At 42.0% G+C, this 26,625-nt stretch overlaps 1 protein-coding gene across 1 annotated transcript in view; it reads right to left on the reverse strand.

Moving 5' to 3' along the window:
• Positions 1-26,625, reverse strand: part of cacna1g (calcium channel, voltage-dependent, T type, alpha 1G subunit) — a 234,277-nt gene that overhangs the window by 72,082 nt on the left and 135,570 nt on the right. The window contains 5 exon segments of the mRNA XM_054599520.1: positions 5,417-5,482; positions 8,998-9,153; positions 11,138-11,255; positions 14,685-14,870; positions 15,680-15,831. Coding sequence (XP_054455495.1) covers positions 5,417-5,482; positions 8,998-9,153; positions 11,138-11,255; positions 14,685-14,870; positions 15,680-15,831 — 678 coding nt within the window.

Genomic DNA, 26,625 nt, shown 5'->3' on the forward strand with positions numbered 1-26,625 from the left:
ACGCACCTGTATTACGGGGCAGCATAGCAGCAATCTTACAGCACCATTATTATATTTATATAATCACAAATAAAAAAGAAAACGGGGTAATGACGTGAAAAAATATTTTGCACTAGAGTATTTTTCAGTATTTTTTATATTGGACATAATAATTATATAGTTAGTTTTGTTGAGTTCTCTTTTACTTGCTTCAGCTCTGTGCCATGTATATCTTCTTGCTTATTTGTTCTTCACTGAATACGTACATTGAGAGCTATTGGAAAGCAGATTCAAATTTGTAAGTTGATTCTTATAAGGAGAAGTAATGACACAACAACGGCTAACGTGACATAAGCTATATTTAAGAAATGTTTGGGCATGAAGATTATATCGCAGACAAATGCTCACACAGACAAACGACTAACCACAGACACACAGCCCACGTTCACAACTATTTATCACCAAACATGAAAATAAAACAGTTTTTTTTAACCACAGCGAGAGCCCCTCTCCCACAGGGCTCATCAACCTAAACACAAACAATCAGAGAGGACAGCTGTGATAGGACAAACCCAGTGGAGCATTGGCCCTAAGCATTGTGGGTGCTCAACCTTATCTCCTCTCCTCTCTCTCTCTCTCCTCTTCAGGTAACGGGGGAAATAGAGGAGAGCAGTTGGTCTTGGCTTTGGTTCCTGCTGAGCAGTGGTAATTTTGGAGCTTGCATCCATGGTAAGTTGGTGAAAAGACCAGCGTGACAAAGTGTGTGTGTTTGTACTCCCAGGAAAACCAACGCTAGGCCAGGGTATTTGTGAGGTTCTTGTAGTATAAGCACAAGGACCAGACCTGACGGGATCAGGTGATGAGCAATGGGACAACCTGACCCTCATCTCCTCTTTCTGAGGCAGATACACACACAAAACAGCTGGTTTTAAGGAAATGACCCAGCTTTTGAAATCATTTCCAGGATCGTTATTAACCCACTGAGAACAACATCCATCATCATCCATGTGTCCATAGAATGTGAGCTGTCGATCTCCATGCTAAGACCATATTTATATATAACGGATGCGGCAAAAAAACAAAAGGCGATGTAAAGGATTGCTGCTTAATATGAGAGAAGCAACAAAAGGTGAACAGTAAAACTTCTTCTCATCCTTTTCTTTTCAAAGCCCATTTTTCAGCAATGGAGAGTTCTCTCCAGCTTCACTGTGGTTTTGTTTTCGTCTAGGTGTTATGTGACGATAGTGTTACTTATTCAACAGAAGTTAATGCAAGCAGATGATACCTTAATACCTGCAGGACAAACACTATAGAAGATAAACTGAGGCTATTACTTCTCTTGGCTCGATATCTCGGCTACACTTGGATAAGTATTGCTTCAAGGAAACATAAGTGAATGACTGTTAAGGCTGCATAATAAAAAGTAACAGTTTATTAACAACTAATCTACGTACAGCAGTGGTACACATTGATGGACTAGCAGGACGATACAGAAAGAGTAGATACAACTGCACAATTCCGATCAATAGTGGCAAAAGATCGAGCTGACCTAAGATCTGCTCTGCACTAATCCTTTGCTTATCAAAAGTGCACTATCGTATTTAGGAACCCACAGTCAACTGGCTAAAGTGAGTGAAACTACACCAGACTGTGATGGGGAGATTAATCCAGCACAGACCAGATTTTGATCTGTCAAACTTCCTTCTCTTTCCGCTGGTTGCAGTTTTCTCCCTAACATTCTCTGTCTTCTCTATCTTGTCTGTGTGCATCATCTTCTCAGTGTTTTTCCTTTGTCTCTTTTTTCCCCATCTCTAGTACATAATGTACCGACTTTTTCACAGGCAGACATTAATCCTTATCCCAGCTGTCAGAAAACAAATCCTTTATAGGAAAAAAAAAAAAAGATCCAGCCGAGTGAAACAAAAAAACTTCCAAGTTTTTTCTTTTTTCAGATTAAGTCATCTCAGGAATTAAATAAGACTGGTAGAAGGAGCAATCTACTGGGAAGCCTTTGCACTTCTTGGTTTGAATATCTTGGGGACGAAGGAGATGTTAACCAGATAATATTTGTGAAAGTGCATTTTCAGTATGTTGATGTTCATTTGGCAGATTGCATCCAAGTGTTGGAGCTTTCACAGGTGAAAGCAAATGTGGAGAAGACATGTTTGGGGTAGGGGGTGGCGAGGGGGGACTGGACTCGAGGGAAATCCTTGTTCCGAAATAGCCTGGTTGTTTGGATAGCTTGTTTACACTCCGCCACCCCAATTTGGGCATGGTGGCAGCAGCAGGAGATAGACCAGACCAGGCCTGCTGCTGATAGCCAGACAATAATAGACACCAGCAGCAAACAGGGGGATCTCAATTACATCGCTTTAAAAAGGGTGTGAATGGGAGACGACGGCTCGATGTTGATAGGAGGAAGAGGGGTAATTGTGTGTGTGTGTGTGTGTGTGTGTGTGTCCACCCAAATTGCATCCTACCACAGCTGCATTTGAGAAGGATCAGCCCAGATTTGGATCGGATACCTGTGCTGTTGTAGCAAAACCTCTAAAGTAACACCATTAATAATAGCCTCAACAATACAGGTATGGAAGTCCAGGGGTGCCGATATTTAAATGAAAGCATTTAATCAAATAAAAATGCTATTTTTGCACTGTATCCACATATTAAAATAAAAACATCTCTTATTTCCATCTTTCAAGAAAGGTGAATACAGCCACAACGGAAATTAAATGAAATCTCAAAGTCCTGCATAACGTTACTGACAAAATCATCATTTTAAAATATATATTAAACCCCTCAATCTAGACTTTTAAGTATGAATTTTAATAATGTCCTCATTTTGGCGCCACAAGAGTCTTCAGTCACACTAGCAAACAAATCTACGAGGCTGTACTTAGCAAAGCTTTGAGCTAATGCTAACATTGACATGCTAACATGCTTAAGATGGAAGAGTTGGCTGTTTATTAAGTTTGCAGTTTACCATATTCACCATTTATTACATTGTGTTAGAATGCTACCTTTTGTTAATTAGCATTAAAAAATAGCTGAAGCTGATGTCCTCATCACTCAAAGTTATAACAATTCATCCTGAGGGGGACATGAATGTGTGTGCATAATTTCCATCTAATAGTCAATTTGACAATTTGATGGCACCTCAGTGAGAAACTGGATGAAAATGAAGCAGATCACCAAAACTAGTATGATTCTTCCTCCATGCACGTTAAAAAAATGCATCGTTACTGCCAAAATGATGATGAAATTAATTTCCAAATTGGAAGATACTGTGCACCATAAACTTTCAAATAAAATGGAAATCAAATTAAAGTTCCTTTTTTTGATTGAATTACTTTATTTTAATATTGGCAGTCCTGGACTTCTGCAGGCGGCTCCTATATACAATGAATGCAAAGCTTTAAAAGGCAATATAGTTAAATCAACCTAGGACAACAGGTATAACCAGCCAGCAGACTTCACTCAAATCCACATTACAAGCACGGCCTCCAGCGGGCTGCTGCGTTTCAACAATTTGGAACATTTGACCATTTGAAAGCTCGTGGATCAACTCTGGATAGGATTCGACATAGTGAAATTAGAGGGCACGAGGACGAGACTTACAACCATCTGTTTTTCAAAAGGCCCCATTTCCCAGAGTGCTCTGGCCTTGCCTTAAGAGCCTGAGTCATGCAAACAGAGTTGACCTCCCCCCTGTCTTTATTAGCTCTCATCTTCTCGTCCAGCTGGATTTATCTGGCTGTGCTGCTGTATCCCAAAAAAAACGTCACTCAATCCCCCCCCCCATCTCGCTCATTCGCTTCATCTCTATCCTCCAGCCAGATAAAACAAGAATGAGAGAGGGAGATTTTTGGCAGCACCCTTACAGCGTTCTTACCCCGAGGCTAGAAGGGAAAAAAAAGAGAGGGGTGGAGGGCTGGTGGGAGGTGAGCGTTCAATCTGAGGTTTGATGCAGAGTCTGCTTTTAAAAAAGAACATGAGAAGAAATCCACACACGGCAAAGTGATGCAAGTCTTTAAGCACTTTCAGTCACACTGCCCCGGTTAGTTTCAGCAGCAAGGGCATCATGCAGGAGGCAGGTTAGAGGACTTTAAATGATGTGACACCTTCTCTGGCAGCCATGTTGGAGTTCATTTGTTTTTGGCAAGCATAAGTGATTCGAACAGTTAGGTCACTCAATTTTCAAAAATACCCAAAATGCATTTCCATTCAGCTCTATTAGTGTTGAGCCATGCTGGTTCACTAGAGGTTTTAAGATTTGAATTGTAATCCTTGTAACATCACCTTGTAACATCACCACAATAGATAATTCACAAATTACTTTTTTGCTGTCGTTAAGCCAGTTGATGGATTGGTTGCTAGGTTACGGACATCGGTTTTAATAATTTCAACTTGTTTTTTTACCACCATTTTGGTGAGTCTAAATATAACAATAGCCATTAGCCCCGGCAGGATAAGAAGCTGATGGTTGTCGTAACTGGGAATAGAGCGCCACCAAGTAAACCCTGACCATGTGTTGGGCAAGTTAGTAAGGAAGTGTAAGATATTTCCCCTTTAGTAATAATAAAGTAAATAAAGCAATAATATTTATTTAACTATAACATGGCATTAAAAGTAATTGGTTGTTACCTGTATATTATCATATTACTTTTGCTAACCAACAACTGTTTTGGAAGTTGTAAGCGGTAACGGAAGATGGATGGATGGATGGCATTAAAAGTAATTGGTTGTTATGGCTAACCAACAACTGTTTTGTAAGTTGTAATCCGTTACACTACTCGTTACTGGGACTCATTACTGCCCAACACTGACCCAGACTAGAAGATTCAACCTTCTAAATATATTGTCAGGTTTCTACAAGGATTAATATTTAGCTTCGGATTGCTTTGTTTTAAGCTTTGTGATTGGATTTATTAAAGAACCAGATATTTTCTCAAACAGTTTCTCATCTTTTTGGAAGACCTCCAATTACAAGCCACCTGATACTGTCTTGAGCTGAAAAATGAACTGGACTTTCACTTCCAACCTTCGGCAAAACATTCAGCATTGGGAATCTCAAAACCTCTGTGAATAAAATTGAAACTATCTGCATGGCGCAATATCTCTAATGGCAAATTAGAAATACAGCAGTTTGTTTTTGTAATTTTGGTGAAGTGGCCCGATTGTGAGACACTAGCAGCTAGCATATGCTTGGAGTTGTATTTGATAAATGTTCCAGCAGGTTCGTTAATCATTCAAAAGCAAGGCCCACTACTACTAGTGTATACTCAACTATTAATGACAGGAATGCAACCTCCAACTGTGGCTCCTGAGAGATCTGACACATAACTGCAAAGCCTCTACGGGGGAAGGATGAGGAGAACGGGTGGAGAGGGAGGGCAGAGGGGAGGGTGGGGAGGCAGGGCTGCAGAGCTTTACATACCCCTGAGTCTACGGGCAGCTGAATTAGGCTCGGCTGGGCATGCAAGTCCTCCCGCTTGGTTACTTCCTATAGTGGAAGTGATCATTGCAGCCGGACAGGAGGAGGGAGGCGCACGGAGGAAAAGAGGCACAGAGGTGAGAGGCGGAACCACAGCAGTAGACAAGAGCAGAAGGAGAGAGTTAAAGGACATTCAAGCCTGTTGTAACATTTCGACTCTACCGTGCAACATATCAGCATATCAGAGCAAACACAGAGTGCAGTCATTTCAGTGTATTACAGAGACTTGAATATAGGTCAAAAGCAAGAAAAGTCAAGACAGCAGAGTGCGGAGGTGAAGAGCAACGGCCATGTTTTTACCCTCCATTCAGGACACAATGTGCTCGGCACGGATGCATTCCCGTGCAGCTGACCTGACGAGTACGTGTTAATCGTGCATGTTTTTGCATATGTGTGAAATGTATGTTTATTGTCATTGTGAGAGGTGCAATAAAAAAGAAGAGCAGCTTTTGTCTCTTGGCTGTCAATAGGTCTCCGTAAAGAAACACTGCACTCTCCGCGGCGGATATAGGTATGTGTCACATGGTCACAAACCTGAACAGAGAGACACAGTGAGAGAAAGAGATAGATAACAGGAAGTATGGAGAAGATGAAGAGGATGGATGAAGGAGTTAAATCAAGAAAATAAAAGCAGGCAAAAAAACAACAATTCAATAACATTATTTCCCCTTTGCCTTTATGTCTAAAGCAATATAGACATTGGAAGTGATATATGTTGGTGTGTCTTGGCCATTCAGCCGTACATCTCTCCTGGCTTTGCTCACGTCATTCAACCGCCCGTTACCTAGCAACCCTGACGCAGGGAAAGTTTGGCTGACTAAAAATAAACTTAGTGTAAAAAAAGGACGTTAAGTAGAAAAAGGAGAGGGAGAATTAAGCCGACAGCTCTGTGATGATACAGGAGAGCAGAGGGGGAGAACAGAGCACAGAGCTAATAGACCTTAGGGGGTTGCTACATTTGGTCTTATTTGTATCAGAGTCTGTATGTGTATGTGTTTGAATATTTCACAAGCAGGTAGCACAGAGAGGATTTCCAGATCTTTTTTTTGCAAGAAAACAATACAGAAAAGCAGTTGCCTGCTGCAGCAAGAAACAATACAATTAGATAGATAGATGTGGGTGGACCACAACTTCAAAGTTGCAGGCTGGAAAGCCAAAACGAGCTGAAAGACGCAACAAAGCTAGTTAGTAAACCTACCTTCTTAGCATTAGCATTGTTTGCCACTCGTCAAAACAGTTCTTTAACCACAGCGCTCCATATTTCACCCATTGTTTAAAACTTGATTAGAATCAGGACTCGGTATAATGTAGGGGAATAATGTAGAGAGTGCTCAAATCACAGAATGCGCTAAGCAATGGCTAATAACACTGGTTATATACGACATAGGCGAAGTCCTGCCCCTTCCAGATGACCAACATGGTACCTTATATTGGAGAAAAGAAATGTACGGTTGTCAACTGCGGGATACAAATGTTTTTTTGATCCTGTTTGAATTGTGCCAGTTTTTTTTCAAAAAATGCTTTGAAGCATTGAACATACTTGTTTTTAATGTAGTCTAATACTTCTTTCCTCGTTCTGGAAGAAGAAAGTGAAATGTGCCAAAGTAATGACCATGTTAGTGTTGGCATATTGGGAAAGACAATAGTTAACTGAGCGGATTCACTCAAAACCAAATGATACTTCGACAAACATACAACAAACTGCAACTTTTTTAACATGCAAAATAATCTTCTTAATTGACGACATCATGTTTGTAGTTCATGGCACAATTCAAACAGGAACAAAAAAAATATTCCTTTCTCACTGTTATCTACCACATGTATATTTTATGAAATAAGGTCCCATGAAGAAGAAGTACCTCCCCTCTCTCTTATGAACTATCTTTTGTTCCTGCCCACACAGATATAGCACAAATCAAATTACAGTACCAACATCATTAGTTGTTACAATAAATACACGCCCCTGGGTAACACTAATGAAAAGGGTGCTATCCCTGAAGAAAAAAAATGAAATACATTTTTTTGTTTTGTTTTGCATCTCTTTGTAGTCGTCGCATATGTCTCTGTGGTTTTGTTTCTCTTTGTAGTCATTTGATGTCTCTTTTTTGATCATATTGTGTCTATTTGCAGTTGCTATGAATAGCGAAATTTTACTTTTTGCTTATTACAATTTTGACCAAAGAAGAACACAAGTCACAAACCAAGCAATACCTAATATTGATGTCAGCTGGACTTTAAAAAGTCACCAGAAACACATTTATTCCAGTCTTGGCCTGCATGTAAAGCCTTCATCTTAAGCGGCTTTGGTCATTGTTTGTGGTATCCATTCACCATAGCAATGCACTTGATATTTGTACAGCAGATGAGCACAATAGGAGGAGAAGCCCATTCAAATGAATCCATATTTTACGAGGCTGTCAGGCTCTCTCCCTGCCACCCATCGTCTATTCTCTCTCCTCTCAGCCCAAGAGCCAAAGAGCGTCGGAGATCAAAGCATAGATGCTGTCACCCCTTAAAGAAAGAAAGAGAGGGGGAGACAAGTAGACAGCTAGAGATAGGCGGAATACTCGTGTGATTTACTCTCTCCATCTCGTCTCACCCTCTGTTCCTCTCTTTAAGTCACTCTATTCGTCTCAAATAAAGCCTTCTACACTAAAAAATGGGTTGGCTGAAAAGTAAAGAGAGGTCTTTTCAATTCCTTTGCTCGCCGCAGAAATGTTCAGGGAAACATTTATTCCTAAGCTGCTGTCTGTAAAACTAAATCAGTTTCTTCCATTTCCTGTCTCAGAGAAGAATGAAAAACACAGTGAGGTGGTGGAAAACATATCACTTTTGCTGTATGACATAAGAAGAGTTGTACTAAGAAGGGTGGAAGGATCGGGGGGGGGGGGGGGGGGGGGGCATGAAAAGAAGTCATCCGAGCATGAGACTGATGAAACGAGGGGTGTGGGCGACGTGGGCTGATGCACAGTCTAGTCGAAGCAGACATAGTTTTCTTATGATGTGCTTTATGGCATGACTGTATTGGCAAATAGGCAGCAACAATAATGAGGACAACTGCTGAGATAGTAGGGAGAGAGTGGGAGGAGAAGAGGCTGACAGCGAGGTGAAGATGAAGAGGTGAGGGGGGGAGGGAAAATGAAACGCTGCAACTCATGTGTTCACATGTCCTCACATAACCCGCTGCAGAGAGTGCAAGAAAAAGGTACAGGTTAATGCCTACAGTGCATGAGTTGGTTAAGTGTGTGTGGGCGCCAACATCCATCCATTAGTGCTATATGTGCCTGCACTGAAGAATATGCAATTCTTTGAGTCTTTTAGCCTCATGTTTGAGCCTCAAAACCTAATTTTCTAAAAAAAGACAATAAAAAAACAGGACGGATTGTGTTAAGACCTGGAAGCAAGTCAGATCGCAGTGCAAGAATCAACAAGTTGACCTGCGTTTGAAAGAAGGTATATAAACTCATCCCAGTGGCAGATGCTTTTAAGTTAAGACAAAAATAGCTCAACCAGCAACATTTTACCTCGGTCTGGAAACCCTCGACCAAGATGGCCACCAGCAGGTTGAAGAGGACGTAGTTTCCAAAGGTCATGAGCGCGATGAAGTAGAGGGCGGCTGCAGGAGTGGTGGAGTACATGCCGTTGTACAACACCTTGTTCCAGTCCTCCTGGGTCAGGATCTGGAGAGGAGAAGAGAGGAAAAAGGCACATATTTGTTCAGCAATTGTTCTAGTAGTTTAATAGTTTCTGTTTGACAATTGGCTGCTCGCTAAGCCTCGTCCCCCTTAGAAACAGTGGCTACGCGATAAACTTGCCCCTGGAGACAGACATGCAAAAGGCCCCACCATCTTTCCTCCATAGGCGGAAGACACGCACCTTTGCCTTTTTTTCCTGTTGTTTTGCATTTCTTTGTAGTCTATATGCATCTTTTTGTGGTTTTGTTTCTCTTTTGGTCATTCTGTGTCTATCTGTGGTGATGTGTGTTTCATAGTGGTCTTTTGTGTCTCTCTGTGTTTATTTTTGTTTTGTTTATGGGTAACTTTGTCTCTTTGTGGTTGTTTTGGCACATTTTGTGGTCTCTTGGTGGTTGTTTTGTGTTTCCTTTTGGGCATTTTGTGTCTCTTTGTAGTCACTTTGATTCAATATGTGGTCACTTGGTCTCTTTTGGTCATTTGTGTCTCTTTCTAGTCGTTTTGTATCTCTTTGTGGTTGTTTTGTGTCCCTCCTTTTGGACATCTGTGTCTCTTTGTAGTCATTTTGTAACTTTCAGTCATTTGTGTCTCTTTGTTGTTATTTTTTGCCCTTTAGGCCCGTTCAGTCATCCATACATGCTGTCACGAGCAGATTTCATCAACTGTGGCTAGCTCGCTTAGCTAACGCTAACTCCACAAGTGGTTGTATTATTGCCTCACACAATGGGTGAAATAACACACAGTTGATATGTTAGTTAGGAACAGGCTTTATCAAAATGTTTCATCACACAAACTAATGTAGTTTGTTATCAATGTGCTACTTGGCTTTGAAAGCAACATTGGGTTAGATTACTCCTATAAAGCTAGTTAGCTAGTTAGCCAGACATGCTAATTTTACAGCTTACGTGAGAGAAGATGACCACGCAATTATATGTATTCCTTACACTTCTGCTCTTGTGTTTTTTGGTTTTAGACACAGTTAAAATCTTAAATGCATAAGTATTGCTGTTACTGTTACTGTTACCGCACAACACACACACGCACGCACGCACACACACACACACACACACACACACACACACATACACACACATCACAAGACTGCCAAGTTCAAGTTACTCAGCGATGACTGGACAATAACTGTCCAGTGAAACGGAGCGGTCAATCCTGTGTTATCTCACTGGCTGTGTGGTGATGAGGTTTAATTTCCAGCTATCTGTCTTGCATTTCTATGTCAAAAACATAATGAGATCTATGCACCACAAGTTCTACAATAGAAAGGACAGCATGCTGAAATGTTAAAGACAGTATAGACTGGATCAGTGAAGCTATATTAAACCCTCCATCATGAGAACGTGCATGTCAGTACAATCATCTGTGCAGAGGGACATGCTGACACTGTACATCATCTCTGATCAGATGTTCCACTGAATTATAAATGGATGCTATATTAAGGGTGATAAATATTACACAGTAGGATAGATAGATAATGGATGGATGGTCGCACCTGACCGAAGGCCTAACCTCTAATCCAAGGTGCCATGAGGCAAGCGTCAGGCCTACTTAACCTATAAAGTATTTGGAAATGGAAATTAGATTGAATGGAAGAAAATGAGGGAGCTAGATAAAGGCCAGACAGGGAGGGAGAGTGAAGAGGAATATTTAATTCGATATATTTTATTTATTCAAGAGTAATTGTCTTTTTCAGCCTTGGAATGGGGACAGGTTCAGTCAGCGCCAATGAAGCAGGGAAGATGTTGGTTGCTTCAGGGCACTTCAACAGGTACAGTTTGATCACATAGGAGGTCGAAGCTTCCAGATGGTGGATGAAGTCGCATAGCTTTAGGTCATGCTTGATATTGTCACCTCATATCAACAGACTGCGAAGTCAGGCGTTAAGCTACAGCTAAATTGGCTGTAATGCAGTGAAATGTCAGGCGATTAACAGAGGAAAGTAAGGGTTTATGCTCACCTGGAAGACGGTCACTATGGCCCAGAGGAGGGAGTCAAAGTTCTTCCTGTCCGGCATGGTGTCTCCATTCTGCCCCTCGGATCCAAACTTGCAACCAAAGAGATGCATCCCCAGTATACTGACACGGGAGGAGGGCAAGCCAGGAAGAAACAAACAGGAAACAGAGGGGTAAATGTTTACATCAGACCAACCCGTTAGATGCAGTACAAATAAACAGAAATAAACATGCTTAAAGAACTATTGACTCCACCATACTGATAATTCCTGCTGCTTGCATGGCAGGTAATGCAGAATATACTGAACATGAATCGAAATTATTGCCCAAGGGATAGTCACAGAAAAGCTTGAATATAACTCCCCCCATCCCCCCCTACAACTGTTCACCCACGGCCAGGAGCTCACAGCTTCCTTCAAACCCCCTCACCTCCCAGCCCCACCTTCACCACCATCCAGGTACAGCATCAGCTCTCCAGGCTTCAGATGAGTAAAGCCAGAGGACCTGATAACATCAGCTCTAGGTTACTTAAAGTGTGTGCTGGACAGCTGGCAGCTCCTCTCAGGCACCTCTTCAATCTCTCCCTGAGGTTGAAGAAGGTGCTCACAATCTGGAAGACGTCCTGCATTGTCCCGGTGCCGAAGAAGAGTCGTCCCAGTGGTCTTAATGACTACAGACCTGTGGCCCTGACATCACACGTCATGAAGACCCTTGAAAGACTGGTTCTGCGGCACCTGAGGATCCAGCTTACAGCTTTCCTGGACCCACTACTGTTTGCCTATCTGCCGCACATCGGGGTGGAGGACTCCATCATCTACCTGACACACAAGGCCCTCTCTCACCTGGAGAAGCTGGGAAGCACTGTGAGAGTCATGTTCTTTGACTTCTCCAGTGCTTTCAACACCATCCAGCCCTCCCTACTGAGAGAGAAGCTGCTGGAGATGAACCTGCACCCAGACACCACTTCCTGGATCACAGACTACCTCACAGGCCGGCCACAGTACGTCAGGGTGTGTCTCTGAGTCTGTGATCAGCAACACCGGTGCACCCCAAGGAACTTTACTGGCACCGTTCCTCTTCACTCTCTACACCTCGGACTTCCGCTTCAACTCTGGTTCCTGCCACCTCCAAAAGTTTTCCGATGACTCCTCCATTGTTGGATGTATCACCAGGGACAACGAGGAGGAGTACAGAGGACTGATTGAGAGCTTCATCACATGGTGCAGCAACAACCACCTGAAGCTCAACATCAGCAAGACCAAGGAGCTTGTGGTGGACTACCAGAGGAACAGAAGCCCCCCTGTCCCTGTTTTCATTCAGGGAGGGGAAGTGGAGAGGGTTGAGTCCTACAAGTACCTTGGGGTGCAGATAAACAATAAACTGGACTGGACACACAACACTGATGCCCTCTACAGGAAAGGACAGAGCAGCTGTTCTTCCTGAGGAGGATGAAGGCCAAACTCGGAGCCATCCTGGACAATCCCTCTCACCCTCTCCATGAGGAACTGTGGCAGCTGGGCAGCTCTTTCAGCCATCGGCTGATTCTACCAAAGAGCAGGACGGAGCGCTTCAGACGCTCATTTGTGCCCACTGCCATCAGACTGTACAACAACAGCGGAGACCACAGTCTGTCATCATGCTGACCAGCCCCCCCCATGTGGATATACTGTACATTTTAATTTTAATTCAATTTTTTTTATTGTATAATATGTTGTATTTATTATCTGTTTCTATGTAGTTGAGCTGCTGCAACACCCGAATTTCCCCCATGGGGATCAATAAAGTAATAATAATAAGTATTCATTAGTTAGTTTTATTACCCCAAAAAGTAGCAAAGGCAACAAAAATGCCATATACTGTCAGTCAGGTAATAAACAGTAATTGGTTCGTAAACAGTTGGCCCATAATGCTTTGTGGCAGTAATGGTGCCATGAAAGGGAGAGGAAGTGGAGTGTTTTTTCCCCCAGGTTAAGTTCAGCACCATGGAAAGCGTCACAAACCATGTCAGGGACAACTTATACTCATTCGAACAAATGAAGATCAATTGCATTGATTCCAACTAAAAGGTGTTTACACTACTTTGGAGATTAAAGGAGCGGTTTAACATTATTTGCTTTCTTTCTGAGAGTGAGATGTGGAGAGGTACGGGGATCGAGCTGGGAGTAGATCAGCATATTTTAGCATAACGACTGGAACAGCTGGCCTGGCCCCGTCCAAAGTTAACTCTCGTAACTCGTTGCATCTCATTTATTTAATCAGTGCAGTGCAGTGCAGTAAAAAACACCGAAAGAAAGTTCAGCGCTACATACAGTAAGATCGTATGACTCCTTGGTGGTTTTTCTCTTATTAAACCAGCAGTCTTTTATTCAGAAGCACAGACATTGAAGCTAAACTGGAGCTGAGGGATCAATGATCAGGCCTCTGCTGTGTCAACTTGGCAACTCTTCACTCAAATCAAAGTTGTTTATATAATCATATAATCATATAGACTGATGTGGAGGCTCTTGGTATACAAACATCCCAAAAAGCTGCTGAAATGAAGCAGCGCATGCTGATACATCAGTGTAGCTAAAACTGCTAAATGTGGATGCACAATTTTACCAATTAAGATTTTCAGAAGAGTTAATCCAGGTAAACACTGTTAGTTCTGTCAGCACTGTTGCCGCTGCTGGCATAGCAAGGTTGGCTTTAAAATGCCGGCAGTCATGTTGAGAGCTGTGTGGAGGCAATCCCTCAATCAAACATCCCAAAAAGTCACTGCTTTGAAATGAAGCAGCGCATGACATTACTGCCTCAGATACACCTGACCATCACAAATACATGTTCTTGTGAGTTACCTATCAGCTAATTTACATCTGCGCAGCTAGTATAAAAACACGCAATCATATGACGGTGCATATTCACTATACAACAACCATAAGATCTGGAAAAAATGTGATGTCACATACTTATTGGACCCAATCTAACCAAGTTAAACACAAAAAATCAATAAAAATCAATGTTCTAGAGAAATACTTTAGACTTGAAGCGTAGCGTAGTTACGTTTTGTTGTGTGTGTGTGTGTGTGTGTGTGTGTGTGTGTGTGTGTGTGTGTGTGTGTGTGTGTGTGTGTGTGTGTGTGTGTGTGCAGAGAGCCTTCACACATTTGGTTCTGTTGAGCTCAGCCACAGGCCTAACCAAGCAGAAGTAAGGGTTGCTGACGACAACAGTGAATCACTTAGTCTTGTCATTCCATCGACTGATCTTCCTGTCACATGTCTGTACCTATCACTGCTGAACTCTGCTCCTTTATTTTTTATTACACACCATTGTGCTTTCAGCTCCAAATTAGTTGCATGGTCACTGATTGAACTCCCTTTAACTTGCCTATTCTGTTTTCTATTACAACCAGTGAATCTTAGTTTGATGGTGACATTTCTGAACTCTGCTCCTTTATTTTTTATTACAAATTGTGATTTGTTCATGGTCACTGATTGAACTCCCTTGAAATTCGATACACCTTTTTGATGGTGTCAGACAGGATGCAAGGTCGCTCACCCCCCCTCTGCCTACCTGAAGATAAATATAAAGAGCATGAGCAGCATGCAGAAGGTGGCCACGTTGTCCATGGTCTTCATCAGCACCACCAGCTGCCTCTGCAGGGTTGGCATGAAACGGACCAGCTTCAGCACCCGCATCAGCCGGAAGGTTCTCAGCACCGACAGACCGCCATCCTTCTGATCCACAATCTCCCACACACTGTCCAGAGAGAAGAAAGACACACACACGCACAGGTATACACACACACACACACACACACACACAACACACATAAATATTTTCATGTTCGTCTCTATTATCAGATTGTGAATTCATATGCAGAATCTGGAGGCAATGGGACAAGATTTTGGTATCAGAAGTGTTCTGGTTTTGTAGTTCAGGTAGTATTGACCAATCAAGTTCCAGCAGGATTTTGGTTAAATGAAGGTAATCAGTCAGTGTGGAGAGCAAAATAGGTGGAACTCATTGGCCGAAATGCAATATCAGAACCCACCGGCTATCGTCTAACCTCTTGACCTGTTATCTTAACTCCAACTCCAGTCTTTCATCTCAAGTTGCTTATTCACCGGAACCCCAGATATATAGCCCCCTTGCCCCCAGAGCCTTAACCGCTATCGGATCGATGGCCTATTGGTTCCAAGATTGCCTTCATGTTAGGTCAATGGTCTTCAAACAGCCAAATTTCCTGCCCAATAACCTCAGAACCCCCACACCAGTTCAGGTGTCTTTAAAAAACACTGCTTATACTGTATCCATTTTCACTATTTCTAAACATGACGTGCTTAGAGCTAAGCACAAGTAAGTTTGGGTAAATTCCTTTGGATGGAGAGCTAACAAGACTGTATTACAGCATTACATATTTCTTGTATAACAATAGCTATGTAGGGCCCTTAGGTTATGTGTTTCCAGTGGCCTTATTTCAAAAATAGAAAGAGAGAGCAGGGAAGAAAAAGATTGTGTTGTATTTCTTTTTTCTCGTTGTCGGGAGATCCTGCTCTGCATTTCACCTGATGACCACGATGATGCCATCGAAGATATTGTAGGGGTTCTTGATGTAGCCGAAGGGCCCGTTGACCAAGATCTTTAGCAGCATCTCCAGAGCGAACAGGCTGGTGAACACAATGTTGCTGATCTCCAACGCATTGGTTAACTCCTCGGGCTGGAGACGGAGACACAGACGGACACACAGAGACCAAAAGAGAGGACACGTTAATGCATGGTTGTTGCGTGCACATTCCTTAATGAACCTTTTATTTCCACTTTTCAGGTGACAAAAAATTGCCTTGTTTTCAGCTTGACTGCCAGCACTTTGAACACGCTCTGGATGTGCATGTATAACAGCAAGGCTTTTATACGACTACAGACGCAACAACTGCTGTGGAGAGCAAATATGCCAATGGCTAAATTAAATTCAAATATGACAAATCTGTCCTTTCACACTCATATACAATGCGCACACTCAACATTCATCTCGCACCAGGACACACACACACACACACACACACACACACACACACACACACACACACACACACACACACACACACACACACACACACACACACACACACGCACACACACACCTGTCACAATGCCACTGCTGAATGTGCCTGCTCAAAGCTCATCAGAGAATTGGGCTGCCACTCACATCTAGATCAAACAACTGGTGTGCATGTGCAGGAAAAAAAAAAGAGAGAAAAACAGGCAATGTAGACAGACAAGATAAAGAACACAAGCCCAAAAGATAAAAAAAAGATAAAAGGCGCGGCACATCCAAATACGACACGGTATGTAAATCACGCATCTATGGCGACCACCCGTAATTATCGGCGAGGAGAAAAGAGCCGGCGGGGATGCTGTTATGTGTCTGCACCCCCAGAAAAGCTTCATCAGGGCCTTTCATCTCCATGCAATAAACAGTTTACACGACTCAAACGCGGTGTCATGCACACACACACATTGCACTGACATGACACAGAGGATGGAAGGCGTTGAGGGCCTCTGCATGTTCTCCGTCATAAAAGTGTAAGCAAACGTGTGCGCACATATGTGTGTGTGACTGGTGTGTGTGACACTCAATATCCCTCTGTGTGTGTGTGTGTATAAATAGAGGCGTCGTCCCAGCAGAGCTATTATCCCCAGGATGAACCAGGAGGTAATGTAATGTAATGTAAACACAATGTGTGTCATTAAGCCTGTCCTGGTGGGCTGCCACTAATCACTGCACACCGTGACTGTTTAAGCAGCGATTAGTCAACACCAGCATGGATACACACGGAGAAAGGAATACAGAGATTAACATCACCAGTGGAATAACAGCTCCTCGTGCTGCATTACGGCACCAGTCTGTCTAGAGCTCCAAAAACACAGTGAGTCGGCTATTATGAAAGATTGTCACTGGTGTTGTTGCACTGCTTTCAGGTCATACGGGAAAAAAATGGATTTTCGAACATGCCTGTTTTTAACTAATAGACATTTTAAATGAAAGCAATCCTCAAAGCCACTGGTCTCCATTGACAAAACAGTCATTTTAGCTGGCAGAACGCGGGAGCTGCTGGTCCACCGCTGCCTTGATCAGTTAGTTTGTTTGCGTTATTGTGTTACCAAACTTTCCCTTTAAAGCAACAAAATCACACAATGACACAAACAAACTTTTTTTTTTTTAGGTGGTTATTATTGTAGGTGGTTAAAATCAGTCGTACATTGCTTAGCTTTCGCGCTGTTAATCCTTCCCGCCACAAACCAGCTACTCCAAAGTCGTGCCGACCGCCATTTACTGTATACCCTGTATATGGAAAAGTACCTACCACAACACCACTTCAAATAAAAATCCGAACTATCCCTTTAACTTATTCACACAGAGGGTTGATACCACTCATATCTGTTCATTAACTATAAGGCTACAGCCTGCAGCTGGCTAGCTTAATTGAGCACACAGTAATCACATAACCCCTTGCCTTAAAATGGGGACATTTTATTTCAACACTTTTTTTTTTCGACCACTTTTTAAAACAAAAGATATAACAGATTGTTTCCAAGGTTTATGCTAAGCTAGGCTAACTAACAGCTCATTTCAGCTTCATATTTGATGTACAGATAAGATTGTGGAATCAATCTTCTCATTTGACCATCCGCCCGAAAGCCAATCAGCCAATTTCTTGAACATGTATTCGATTGATATCTCACCTTGCTGCAGTGACGTGGAAGTGTACTCTAGGGCGTGTCAGTACGCTGTGACATGCAAAATAACACACACCAGATCACACCGATACTAAGCATGAACAGAGGTGCAACAGACTTCAAACTCCAAACCTGACAGGGCTGTTATACCTAGCTTTTCAGATGTGTCTTGAGTCACTCTTTTTAATTTTTTAGAGAGTTTGTGAAAGTTTGTGAAATGTTGTGGTTGAAACTTGATGTAAGTCATTCACTATGGGCATATGGGCTCAGTGTAAGCAGTCAAAACCAACAACTGCCTACAGAAAACTTCAATGAGAGCATCCTGACAGCGTATCTGAGTTTGAATAAGTCAACCCTTACAAGTCCTTGCATAGTATTAAGTCATTGCTCCCTGAAGACTAGAATACAACAGTCGGCCCTGAGGCACAAAACAAGGTCCAGCAACACCAAGATGTAACATTGCGCCATAATTGAGAGCCTGAAGCTTCAAACCTGAGCATCACTTGCTTTAGATAAAATATCATACTTGTTGTCACTGCCACTTTGAACAAGTCATGTACCTAAATGACAAATGACCCGTATAACCTTTACAAGAAATGATTCACATGAGCGTATTCTGATCTGCCGCCACAATAGTTGAGGTTTAAATTTAGGTCACTAAAAGTACTTTAGTATAGATTATGGCTATGATAAATTAAACCAGCATTGACTGTTGGTAGGGAGATGTGATGAGAACATCAATGGGAACATCATGGGATCATCATGTTGGCATTAATATTATTCTTGTCATCCTTATGTTGAAATAAAAAAAAATAAAAAAGTATATATCCAAACTAAAAAACAATATATCCATCTCCAACAATTTCAATTTTTTTTATTATTGCTCTGCTAAGCTGCGCTGTTGAATGAGATGACAGCAATTGATAATGAGGGAGAACTAACTGAATAGGTGAAGTGTATTTCATCACGTTACTTGTTAAGTTAGTTGAAGCAACACATGTGCAATGTTGAATGGACAGAGTAGAAAACACATGCAGAGAAGAGGAAAACATGACATTTTTCCCCTCCTGCCTCCTTGTAAAAAAAAAAAAAATGAAAAAAAAAATTGCCCACAGCCTACTTCCTGAAAAACAAGCTCCTCTCCGTTTCATCTCACCTCTTTGTCATTGTCTGTGTCTCTCGTGTCTGTCTCTGGGTTCACAGACACGGACCGATCTATTCGTTTGAGCCCGCTGCTTTATTGTGTCCATTCATTTGTGCACTTATGAGCCCGGCGGCGGCAAACCTTCATGAACGCACGCACACACACACATTGTGAGATTAAGAAAAGTTCAAAGGGTAAACCAAGTCTGTCAGGGCACTTTGGATGTTTGTGTGTTATTTTACGATGAATGCCCTTACAGGCAGCTATGTATAAAAACACAAGTGCAATAACACAAATAAGCATTACACATCCAGGCCACATGCATAAACCCACACCGTGAGCTCTACTCCCACACACATACTGTAATGCACGAAGCCCCTGCACAGACTCACACTTATAGCCATGCCTGCGGACGCACACATCCACACACACACACACAGCTTTATAATAGATGCGATAGATAAGCCAGAACGAGAAGTACAGTTTTTACGAGGTGAGACTTGGACTGCAGACATCTTGCCTTGAGGTCCAGGTCATTATTTTTCCCCCACTGTTCCTGCTCTGCTATTGTTCCAGCTTGTATATTAGACATTCCTCAGACATCATGCAAGATTACCGCGAGGGAACGGGGCCGTAAAAAAAGCCTTTCTCCCACATCGAAATGCCAATAGGAACACACACAGAAGACGTGGAGGTAGAAAACATACAGCCGTTGAGGTGTGTGAACTACACAGAGGGAGATGAATGTGTCCACGTGCACGGGAAGTGAGAGAGACGACCTCGCTTCTCTCACCGCTGGCCGTGTCCTGGGTAATGAGGCTGCAGCAGCATTAGGAGGTACAGTGTGTTAGATGAGGAATAGTGTAATCTGGTTAGCGCTAATGTAATGTCACCTTATCTGATGTGATCTAATCTAAACGGGATGCTGGGCTCTGCTACGCCCCGGACTCTAGATGATGCAGCATCACGTCTGGTACGTGTGTGTGTGTGTGTGTGTGTGTGTGTGTGTGTGTGTGTGTGTGTGTGTGTGTGTGTGTGTGTGTGTGTGTGTGTGTGTGTGTTTGCTTAATCAAGTGGTTTGCTTTGGCGTGCTACAGAAGAAGACATTTCAAGCATGAAATGGAGAATGAAACACTCACCATTACGGGTGGTTGGTTGTAATTAAAGAATTGTGGTGATTGGTCTCAGATGACTGAACGATATGAAGGTCTCCATCAACTCAATAATAATAATAATAATAATAATAATATGGAATTAACTGAATTTATCTGGTTTCCACAAGGGTCAATTTTAGAGTCCCTGCTGTTTTAGTTACATGCTTTCTATCTTTAAAACAGTTGTATTTAACATTTTGCACATTAATACAGCAGAAAACAACTATTGATTATGTAAAGATGTATTGGGGTAATGTCTACATGAGCAGAGAATGAAGTCGCTCTCCCTTTGTGTGTGTGTTGTTAACCGGAAGTTCATTTTGAATAATAAATTATATCATATATCTTAATTGATTACATGAAATATACTTTTCTCAACGTTAAGGGAACTATTTGGACCTAACTCATATAATGTCTCTACAGTTTATATGCTTTTTGGTTGAACTGGAGAATATTTATTGATATGATTTGTCCATTCAGATTCCCAGTTTTCATTTTCAAAACTTTCTTTAGTGATTATTTATGCATTTTTACAGCCATACAAAAAGCTGAATGCAAAGGGGATACATTGCAGATTCAGAGCAGGAGAGGAAGAACGTGCTAAATACAGGTAGACTGTTATTTGACATCTCACTGAACCAGGAAATAACTGAATGCAACATTTGATCACCTCATTGATTCTCCCTTTTTTGATTCCATGGCTGGAGAAGCCCTCCCTCTATAAACCAGGATTAGGAGCTGTTGTTTTTGCCGTCCGCGTCTTACCATTGTACAAATTGGAAAAACACTTTTCTTAGGCCTGTCTTGGAGGGAGGCCACAGTCTTCAGATGCCAACTCTGCATTCTTCAGGCGGGGCAGGACAAAAGCTGCGTAACCGCCTAATAAAAAGGGTCTTCTCACTGTCTCTCTGGGTTTGGTAAGGGGAGAAACTAATGTGTTTGTCTGTGTACATAATAAAGCATCAGAATACATCAAGAGACCTTTAAACACACACTACTGTACATTAATTCGATAACCTACGCAAGTTAAATGCGTCGTTACCTTTAACTAATGATAATCTCACTCCTTACAATAACTGAACCTAATCCTACCTCATAAATTTAAATGTCAGGGCGCTTTCAATTTAAAAGGGGCCAAACTTCAGGAATAAAACCAGACATTCAATTAAACCATAATGACCTCAGCTACGTATCTATTACACGGAGCTTCAGGACAGATTTCTTTTTAAATCCAGTGCTTGGGTTATACACAAATACATAATAACCAATGACATTCCCATCAACCTCAGTGTTTGTGTTTTATGTAAAGTGCATTTGTGCAGATTAGCAAATGTTTAGCATGCTAATGGTGAACATATTATACTCTCTAAACATTGGCAAGTTTTTCTGAGCACAATAACAGGCCGACATAGTTGGCTGACTCTTTTGACATGACCACAAGAGGAAATACCTTTTTTTTCAGTGGAAGAAGACCCACATCTGCCACTTAAATTTGGGACGGTGACGTCCACACGACGGTTCCACTGTACTGTATGTGACAATGCACTGCTGCGAGGCAGGTGGTGAAGCAGCTCTCATCGTTTTCAAGGATGTTTTGCCTTGATGTGTCACAGCTTATGGTCCGTCTCTGCGCTTGATTTATGAGAAACGCACTACAAAGTGGAAGTCCAGTCAAGCATCACTGAATTTCGGTGATTTTCAAAAGACTGTGTAGTTTGTTTTTTAGTTTGGCAATGATTAGGTAATTGCATCACTGCAAGGAAACAAAACAGAAAAACTGTTCGCGGTTGTGTTCTTGCTGGGAGTAATAAAGCAAGTCAAAGCAATTAAGCTCCTAAACCATCATGCATGCATTTCTTTTTAAATTGGGTTGTGTTTTTTTCAGTGTTTGTGGCACTGTGTTAGTAGTGTAACTCATAACTAACAGCTCGGCAAAAAAAACCTGAAATGTAACCAAACCCAGCTGAAACAGAGGAGGTCAAAAGGACACTGCTATCTTAAAATCATCACGTGGGGTGTCGGCCTATAGTTTAAGTTAGCCATCTGTGTGTTTGTGCCAAACTGGGGTTGTACGCTCAGTGTACGCTTTGATAATTTGATTATCTGATTTAATCCAAAGTGGCAGAAAAGAGAAAACTTCCAGCAGCTTTGTCTGCTCCTCCGTGCAGCCAGGAGACCAACCCTAAGGGGGTAAAAAGTTTGCAACTTCAATTCGTCTAGCGCAAACCCCGGCACCGGGACCAACAGCATGCTATTGGAGCTAGCAACCAAAAGTTTGCTAATGTGGCAGAGGGGTGGGGCAGTCCTCCTGTTCTGTGGTTTAATCCGTCTGCATCCAAGCTAAAAGCTAATTGCTAACTGGTGGTAGCTAACGTCGCCCGTAGCCGCAGCACGCTCTAAGCGAAGCAGCCTCGGTGCGGCGGGGACAACGAGGATGTCAGTGGTTTTCTTGCTTCTGCAGCTTTATACCAATAAACAAAAAGTACCATGGATGTATTATTTATAAACCCTCATGGCAGCTCTACTCCTTCGTCCTCTCATGTTGGACTGAGGGCAGACTGGAAGCTGGAGTGACTCACTATCTGCTCCTGGGAAACAAGTGCTATCAAAGACAGAACGGGCCGGGGCTAATCATTTAGCATGCTAATATCAGTAGATATCTCTGCAACACAACTCAAAGATGCCTTTCACATAACTTCAGCGCTGTAATTTCATCACATTCTGTTAATAATTAGTTAATACTTTGTTTTTTTAACAACATTTCTTGCCAGATCCTTCACATGGAACGTTTAACGTCCATCTCAAGCTCTTGATCCCTTAAGCATGCCCTTTTCAAAGTGATTCTTCCAACAATCCTAATCTAGCACTGTTAAACAGAAACAGAAACTTCATGCAATTTCTTTTTCAAGTGGATATCTTTCAAGGTCGATAAAGTCAAACTGTCGCCTGGGGGAAACGTGACCCAAAAGTGACTTCGGATCACTTTGTGCTCATGTAACAGCTACACGCTGAGTCAATATTCATGTCGCTGCTAAAAGGCTTCCACTATAAAAGCAGCAAGGATTTCCAAAACAGGAACCGTGCATTTCAACACGTCTCCCCTGACGCCCCTGTCTTCTCTACGCCTCTTAACTTCTCCTCGAGCTATTTTGGCATCGGCGGCGTTCACCGAGGGAGCGGAAAGACTGGCAGGAGTGGATGGGAAGACGGGGACGACTGGCAATTCAGACGGGGGGGAAGTTCCATATGTAAAGCGAGAGAGAGGTTGACCTTCCCGTGTAAACAGACTATGGGCTGTGTCACATAGTTGGCCGAGGCACAACTATTCCATCAGCTCCACCATAAATGGTAACGCTCTTAAACTGCGCGGGGAGATAAAGCAGACGCCCTTCTCCTTAGTCGTCCGACCCGTCTGCCTCCACTCTCCCACCCATCACCACCTCTATCCCTCCGCCTCGAAGTCCTTACGCTCTGTCATCCCTATCCAACACTCCATTTAATCATCTTTTTATCCTTCCATCCCTGTGTCGCGCACACATTTACATTTCGCTGCACTTGCCTCTTCCGCTGCCCTCGACGTTTCCCAGAGCAGCAGAGTGTTTGTGTGTGTGTGTCTATGTATTTGTGCCTTTAAGAGATAGGAAGCAGACAGGGAGGCTCTGTTGTGTGTCACGGACAGTGAGGGTTCAGGCCCTGTAGCTACATACACACTGGGTTAGTTGCAGGGTAACAACATGTCTGTGTTCAGGGGACACTTGGATGTAGAGTGTCTGATATACTCAAGAGGCCGGTTTATATCTCAGGAGATGGGTCACAGCAGCAAACTGGCCATGTATGTGAGTGTGTGTGTGTGTGTGTGTGTGTGTGTGTGTGTGTGTGTGTGTGTGTGTGTGTGTGTGTGTGTGTGTGTGTGTGTGTGTGTGTGTGTGTTACAGACTCACCCAGTGTGCCAGTCCCACAAGTCTTGAGATAAAGAGTCAATAATCAGTACACTGGGAGCAGAATTTAAAGCTCAATGAGCCATGGAGAAGTATTAGAGCTGCTGTTTAATCACAGTAATGAGCAGATATTCTGTATAATGATAAACCATGAATCAATAATGATAATAATAATAATAATAATAACACAAATTTATAGGTCATTTTTAGGTTTGTATATAATTCTGTAGTTCTCTAGTGGTGTTTCTTATATATTCATCCTTATATTTTCCCAATGCCTAAAAATGTTTTCCCATCTGACCTATATATATGTCCTTATCCATAGTCATTGTATATTACTAACAATAACTTTAGCTTTTACTGCTGCCATCAGACAGCCCTTTCCGAAGGTGAACGGAAGCAGTTATATTTCTCCCTTCAAAGCCACAGGACTCCATTGAAAAAAACACTAATGTTACCTTTCACAACAAGGAAGTATACATACAACTTAAAACATCCAAACTAACATACTCAGACGACACCAAACTTGTGTTGACTCATCTAGCGTTCACACTATTCATTACCTTACTGATAAGCTTTCTATAACCTACGTCTCAGCTTTTTGCTAACGGCTGAGTAGGTGTTGCAATTGAAAAATCCAGAAAATCACGCAGATGGAGTCGACATCTAAGGTTTAGCTGAACTAAATTTGGATGACGCAATGAGGGTCCTGCCTGATGTAAGTGTAAGTTGTATATTCACTCTCATTAGCTGCTTAATGCTCTGAAATAAAAAATAGACTTAAATAAATGAATACTGTTTTATGGATCCTCAAGCACATTCAAACAAACGCAGCTGCAGGAACTCTACCTTCTTGACTAATTGACAATGTATCCTCCTCCGTCAGATACACACATTGATATTCAGCATAATTCATGATTAAAAAATACATCATGACATTGATTGGCCTTTAAAACTAGGTTGAAGTTTGTAGGTGTATATCCCCCATTTTTCTCTCTCCATCAATTACTCACCGGGGTGGATGTTTAATCTTGTCAAATTCTCTTTAAGGCCCAGTCGGATCTCAAACCCTATTTGCAGCTGAATGATACATAATACCAGCTCCACCGTGTGTGTGTGTCATCAATTTATAGAGCAGGAGGTGGGGAAAACGGGTCAACTTGATCGAAAAGCTGTCAACAGTGCTGAAACATAATTTCTAAAAGGAGCAGTTTATCCCGAACACAAACTTTCAGATCAAGCCGATGATATGCAGAAGTGAACGGATTCTGGATTAAGACAACGATTATGGCATTTTTAATACATACAACATGCCTCGGGCACAGGAACAATGAACAATGTTTTGACAGTGCATGCTCAATAACTGATATTTGCAGAGCAAAGTGTGTCTATTTTCATGATCAGATATCGAAAAGTCAGGAGAAAAGTAGAAAATGTGACTGAGAGTGAAAAGGCATGCTGATGTTGGCATACTGGGGCTGCTGCTGCTGCAAACTAAACAATTAATGTAAAATAATCTCTATATAAAATAATACTCCTCCTCTCCATACTTGTAAAACCAGATGTATGTCTTATGTCCTTATTCATCAAACAGAAAAGAAAAAGTTGTTAAATGCAGTTTTGCATGTTTACAAAGGAAAGCGTCTTCTCGTTTTGCTAAATAGTTTTTGCGAAACTATTTTTTTATAAAGTTCCTTTTTTTTGCTGCATAGAGGAATATTGGATTAAAGATTGTGTATGTAAACATGGAAACCCCCCGATTGTCATTGAATACTTCATTGCAAAAACAGTCCAATTCACAAAGATTAGCGCTGATGGCCACACACAGTTCGAGCCAAATTATTAGCAACTTCAGAGGGGTGGGGGTAACGGAAGTGCATTTAATCACGCCCAGACTTTCCAGCGATCATGACAGCATTGAATGATATTTCTTCTATTGTCCTCTGCGTCAAATCATGCAAAAAAATTGTACAGTCTGAAGGTGTGCGTTTGAAACCATCAACAGCACTGACAGTATTTAGACAATTTAAACTGTGCCCTAAATTTAATTTCAGCCCTTAAAAAAAAAAAAAGCTATACAACTTAAAATAATGTTTCTTATATTGAGATAATGACTTTATGAAAGACAATTTTAAACTTGTGTAGTACTGAACACAGTAGGTTAGTCTCAATCGTATTTCTTAAAGTGGGAGTTGCACGGTGTATGAACTCAAGCACAAAACTCCAGCATAAAACTTGGCTGAAGGATGTATGGGAAATTGAAACCCAGCCTGTCCTCCATGTGGACAGAGTTACAGAGACAAACAGAGGCTTAGTGATCCTTGTGTCTTTGGATGTTGATGGGCTTGCAATCAATGAAGCGTCTCAGTAAAGTTTTCAGCAGCCTGCCTGGAGACTAGAGGGATCCATGTTACCCAAACTAAAAAAAGAGCACTTCAAAGAGAGAGAGAAAGGAGAAATGCCTTACGAGGAGTGAGGCGGGAAGAAAAGACTGGAAAGCTATAAAACCTCCAGTGTGTGTGTGTGTGTGTGTGTGT

This window comes from Anoplopoma fimbria, chromosome 5, assembly GCF_027596085.1.
Source record: "Anoplopoma fimbria isolate UVic2021 breed Golden Eagle Sablefish chromosome 5, Afim_UVic_2022, whole genome shotgun sequence".
NCBI classification, from domain to species: domain Eukaryota; kingdom Metazoa; phylum Chordata; class Actinopteri; order Perciformes; family Anoplopomatidae; genus Anoplopoma; species Anoplopoma fimbria.